The sequence below is a fragment of the Chenopodium album genome, chromosome 13 (assembly GCF_948465745.1).
Source record: "Chenopodium album chromosome 13, dcCheAlbu1.1, whole genome shotgun sequence".
Taxonomy (NCBI): Eukaryota; Viridiplantae; Streptophyta; class Magnoliopsida; order Caryophyllales; family Amaranthaceae; genus Chenopodium; species Chenopodium album.
The window spans coordinates 1,022,088-1,027,988 of record NC_137846.1 but is presented as its reverse complement, the minus strand read 5'-3'; the positions used below and the strand labels follow the sequence as shown (position 1 = coordinate 1,027,988).

At 31.8% G+C, this 5,901-nt stretch overlaps 1 protein-coding gene across 2 annotated transcripts; it reads left to right on the top strand.

The window, feature by feature from the left end:
• The first annotated feature begins 2,019 nt into the window (after positions 1-2,019).
• Positions 2,020-5,634, top strand: LOC145574164 (IRK-interacting protein-like). 2 transcript variants are annotated; one of them, XM_081631903.1, is made up of 3 exons: positions 2,020-2,672; positions 3,962-4,256; positions 4,338-5,634. In XM_081631903.1, the coding sequence occupies exons 1-3, from the start codon at positions 2,439-2,441 to the stop codon at positions 5,432-5,434; spliced, it is 1,626 nt and encodes a 541-aa protein (XP_081488029.1). In that variant the 5' UTR covers positions 2,020-2,438; the 3' UTR covers positions 5,435-5,634. The 2 variants fall into 2 exon arrangements, with proteins under 2 accessions (XP_081488029.1, XP_081488027.1); XM_081631901.1 differs by having other exon boundaries at positions 3,962-5,634.
• The last annotated feature ends 267 nt before the right edge of the window (positions 5,635-5,901 follow it).

Genomic DNA, 5,901 nt, shown 5'->3' with positions numbered 1-5,901 from the left:
AAGTTGTTAGTGATAATTGTTGTCATTGTCTCATACAAGTATCCTAAGTTGTTTTTTGACAAATTGACATACTACTAATCTAATAGATTTCTCGATCTTTTTTAATACTCGTATATGCATGTTTATAGGTTAATAGTAATGTTATGCAAAAAAAAAAAAAAAAAAATGATAAGAAAAACATTTCATGATCTTAATTAGGCTATAATCTTTCACCGTATAGCTAAAAAGCCATTTATTTTAGAAAAAATAAATTTAGTTCAGTTTATTTAAGCGACCATGTTACTTGTTTCATCGCTTGTTTTTGAATTAGTCAACTTGAACATAGCTTGTGTTACTTCGTTTTGATTTGCTTCATTTTGATTGAAAAGTAAAAAGTGGATTAGTTTCACTACTGATTAAAAGTATTTTTGCAGTTAACGTGGTCATTTTCTAAACAAGATTAGTTAAAAAAGAATTGAAGGAAAGGCCTTTTGCATGTGGAGGTTGACAAACAGATCTGGAAGCTTTTTATGGGGTGGTTGATTCACAAACTTGATTAACATTTATAATAATTAATTAATGAACTCTTTTTATTAACAAAAGTAGCTATGTATTAGAGGCAACAAAACAACAAATTATATAAACAAACCTATTTAGCCCTACATGCAATTCCATTAAACATTCTATATAATATACATAATCACTATCTTATACACAAGTAACACAACCATATTATATGTCTATATCTCACATGACCTGTTCTTTGGACAAATTACAAAGGGTCCATTTTTTTTAATATATAATATATATTTTTTTTTGATATTTTTTTGTTTGTTTGTTTGTTTTTTTTTTAATTTTTATTTTTTAGGATTGAATAATCAAAATTTTATTTCTCAATTATACATTCATTCTCCGTATTATAGAAAGTACTTTGACAACTTGACCATGTCAGACCACACTAAGATCTTAGGATTAAGCAAATTACTGAGATGTTATATGAGAGATAAAATATATATTAATGTTAATTGTCCAACTTTGATTTGACATTAAACTACCGTACCGACTTCCTTATATTTCATCCTAAAGTCTTTTTCCTACGTCTTTTCATATTTGTTGTTATAATTAACTACAGTAAAAAATGGACATTCTAGTAAATTACTGAATAAAAAAAACAAGTTGTTATCAATGAATTTATGGGCTAAAATATAAGCTACGGAGTATTTTATTTTATCACTAAAGCAATCAAACACTGTCCCCTACAAATCTACATTGCATCATGTTTGTGTAATTGTGTGCAATGGCAATTTGGAATTTTAGCTCCACCCGTGAATCATGTACTTCTTTGTTCTTTCTCAATGATCAACTATATGGCATATGCTTTTGATTTTGGTCCTAGAGGACTACCACCATGTGTACATCTTAGGTTGTACGAGTATTTCATAACCGCAACCTTTTTTCTTAGGTACATACAGATACATACCAAATACCTGTATAAATATAAAGTACTTGATTCGTTCAATATGAACTAAGGTTCTGTTTTAATTTATTAAACTAAGTTGAACTGAAATAAATTATTTATGAGAGAAGGAAATTAGGAACTGAATTGAACAGATTAAAGCTGAACTGATCTGAAATTAAGTTGAACAGAACAGGCCCCATGTACACCGTGTCATTTAAGACTATTCACAATTTCTAGCTACAAAATAATAGTTTACACAAATTTTAGGAATCTATGCATAGGACTATCTACTGTGCACATTAATGCATCAAGTACAAAATGAGAAACATTAGTTAAGTGATTTATTATAGACAATATCATTAAACAAGTAGATTAGAGGTTTTATAAGTTAATAATTAACAATATGAGGTGGCATAATTATACAAATAAGCATGATAAAGTTTTACAATTAAGCAATCATAACAAAAGTAGTGCCATCTCCATGTTTTGTGGTCACACATTCTCAATAATAAATAATTATACCCTTATACAGTATACACCATTACATATTTACAACCCCTTCAAAAAATAAAAATTAAAAAATAATAAGAATATTCAAAGTCTAATTACTTAAAAGAACCAAGGGCATTTTAGTAAAAATAAACCTTATCTTCCTCAAATGGAGTAAATTCCACTCTTCAACCTGCTTTCCTTCACATGCACACCCTTTTAAGTGAAACATATACTACAAACACACAATTTCACTCCTCAAAACCTCAAATAGTTCTCTCTCTTTCTCTCCATGTTTCTTCTTCACTAGCTTTATAATCTTTCCATCCCAAAAAACCCACCAAAAAAAAAACCTTAAATTTTTATCTTCCAATTCCAAATCCCAAAAAAAGTCCCTTAAAAAACAGGGGACTCTGTTTCAAATTCAGGGTACACCTGTTTTTATGTCAATTTAATTGTTATTTATACGCAAGAATTAAATTTTTTTTGGGATTATTCATAATTTAAATTAATGGCAGAAGTAAAAACAGGAGTAAATAATAATGGTGATATTAGTAGGGAAGAAATACAAGCCGCCATTGCTAAAGCTGTAGAACTGAGAGCACTACATGCTGCTTTAATGCAGGGGAATAGTCCTTCTCATCTCAGATATCGTTCTTCTACTTCTCCTCATCATCTTCATCATCCTTCTCATTCTCGTCCTTCTTCTCAGTTTTCTGGTCATGATTACCCTGTTTTTACTCCTGTAAGTCTTCTTTTACTCCTTGGAAATTTACGCGTTTTGTTATCTTATTAATAGTCGTGTTGATAGTGTAATTTGAACTAGTTATACGACAACTATGACTTGAGAGTGATGGTGAAGTAATTTTTTTTTTTTGAGGGGTGAATTGATTGTTTGGTATAGCATCATTATCTTATTAAATTTTAGAACATACTCTTTACTTTTCTTGTTTGGATGAAAATTATTTGTGGTTCTTGTTTTGAGAGGGACTTCCTTGAATTTGTTTCTAGCAATAATTGTTTACCATGTCTTGGCAATTTTGTTATTTATTTAATTATTTATTTTTATTACATTATATGAATATGAATGAATTTAAAAAAAAAAAAAAAAAAAAATCTATGTACTACTACTACAAGTGATCTAGTATAATCAATTTGACTTTTTCCAATAATGGGGTTGCCTACTAATATGACTATGACAATTCTATTGATTATCTGTTGGCAATTGATTGCTTACATTCCCTTTCTTTTTCTAGCATTACCCTTTTTTTTAAAAATAATAATTTAAGGGGTTGGTGATTTTCATTATTAATGTCAACATTCTTTCCACAAGTACCAAATCCTAAATGAAATAAAATCAAACTTGTACTTTTGAATTACTTAACATGAATTTTCATTTTATTTTTCAACTTCGATTTTAACCAAAATTTGACTTTTTCATAATTAAAGTACTCGTGAATGCACTTCAACCAAATTTGTTTGACTAAAAGTAAGTAGACATAGATTATTGATCGAAGCAAATCAATAATCCCAATAGTAATTACTACTCAATTGGTCGGTAAAAAGATTTTTCACTCCCCTAACCATAAAAAGACTTCACTTATTGATTTACGTAATACGTGAATAGGTGCCCGTGGTACAAACTATTCTTCTTATGGAGTATGATGTACATCATGTAGCACGTTAAATTTAACTTTTACGGCCATAAATTTATCATAAAATATATTACTCCTTACATTTTTACATTTGTCTTAGATAGTTTTACTGGCCAGAGGACTAGAGGAGTGAAAATTCTGGTGGACAGTTAGACAAGGTTAATGTGGCATATTAATTTAGAGTTAAGAGAGTTAAATTTCTAAATCTTTCTATTAGTATTATAGTCATAGAAATTAGTGATGCTTAGAGTAAAATCCAAGTTATGCTTCACTTCCTTATAATTCAAGGGAAAGAGTATTTGATGCTGAATCATATACATTATACCATGTTGATAGAATAAACATTAAGATGCTTATAATATTTATGATATCTTGACAGAGTTATGAAGATGAAAATTTACCAGGGTATGGTCATGTGCAAATAGCAAACCAAACGATTAGCGAAAATTGGGATGAAATTAGAGATAATCAAAATGCGCTCCCTCCTGGATTAGTAAACTTGGACAACAACAACAACAACAACCACATTTGCCCTGCAGATGATTGTAAATCGGTGGCTAGCTCGTGCACGAATAACCTTACCTTCCTACAAAATTCACCAGGGACTGAAGTCCTGAAGTCGAGGAGAAGAAACAGTTTAGGAGACCTGAAATCAGTATCTTCCTGCAACAACTGTAAGCCTGCAACTATTAGCAGCATTGATTATAATGATAACAAGAGTAGCAAGTACTCTAACATGGTGGTGCCACTAACAGATTCTCATGCTACTATGACTGCTGCTCCACATAAGAAGTCGCGAGGTATGATCCTGTCATGGCTGTTCAAGAGGAAGCAAAAGAACGAAAACAGTTCACCAGTACGGACTGATGATCAGTCTGAAGAAGTCTCACAAGTTCTTAAGGATTTCGGAAGTGGTGCATCAATTGAAACTTTGAAAAAGGAGCTGATTGATGCAAACCAGAAGAAGGAGGCAGCCTTAATGGAGGTTTCAGAGATGAGATCTTCGTTTGGAGACTTGAGAAAGAAGCTCGAGAACTTAGAGTCTTACTGCGAGGAGCTGAAGAAGGCTCTTAGACAGGCAGTATCGAAAAGAGAGAAAACGAGTGATGGGAAGAGTAATGAGGACAGTGAGATGCCTGTGAGCGAGGAGGTTATGGTGGAAGGATTTTTACAGATTGTTTCAGAAGCAAGATTATCAGTAAAACAGTTCTGCAAGACTCTGATTGAGCAAATAGACGAGACTGATGAACAACTTACTGAGAATTTGAACGCGATCCTAAAACCATATAAACTATCAGTAAATTCAAGGTACTCAAAGGCGGTTTTCTATCATCTAGAGGCGATTATAAATCAAGCATTCTATCAGGATTTTGAGAACTGTGTGTTTCAGAAAAATGGCATGCCGAAACTGCTGGATCCTCAGCAACAACGGCAAGCACAGTTTCAATCGTTTGCTTCGTTAAGAAACTTGAGTTGGAACGAGGTCTTAAAGAAAGGAACCAAGTATTACAGTGAGGAATTTAGTAAGTTCTGTGACCAGAAAATGAGCTGCATAATTATGACCCTGAATTGGACTAGACCTTGGTCTGAAACATTGCTTCAGTCATTTTTCGTAGCAGCAAAATGTATATGGTTGCTTCATTTGCTCGCGTTCTCCTTCTCTCCACCATTAACTATCTTAAGGGTGGAAGAAAATAGATCATTTGATCCTCACTATATGGAAGATATCGTAACTGATAAACAGAAGGGACACGGTCCAAGTCGAGTTAAGATTATGGTGATGCCAGGGTTTTATGTCCAAGATAAGATTCTTAGATGTAAGGTTCTTTGCAGGTATAAATCTGTAGTATAATGTTAGCATTTTTTTTTTTTGTTAATTTTGGTTGTTCTAAATATTTTGGTTGAGTAATTTGATCGAGTAGACTAGAGGGTTTGATTGTAATGCAAGTAACAAGTAGCATACAGTATTTAATTTGGTTGAATATTCTTCTGTAATTTTGTCAGATTATCTGACTTGTGATTTTAAAAGGCTTTCAGTAGTTGTAAAGTAAATGAAGATTGATTCTTTCTTGCATTCTAAGTTGTCCGTACTTTGGTTACATATCATAAAAATGATAAACATCTCTCTTTTTCATTTCACTGTTATTTTGAAAACGAACTCAATCCATTATCCAAAATGAGAACGAATGACTAAATCAATACTCTCTCCACCCCACAAAAATCGACATATAAAGATCCCGTTTCCGTTCCTAGTCTTTTCAATGTGTCACAATATATTTGCTGAAACTTCTCTAACTTGTTACTTTGTTAGCGTATGTA

Bases quoted from the DNA above. Each gene is read 5' to 3' on its own strand.
- LOC145574164 (XM_081631901.1), top strand. From the start codon at position 2,439: ATGGCAGAAGTAAAAACAGGAGTAAATAATAATGGTGATATTAGTAGG. The intron at 2,673-3,961 runs GTAAGTCTTCTT...ATATCTTGACAG, and splicing joins ATTACCCTGTTTTTACTCCT to AGTTATGAAGATGAAAATTT.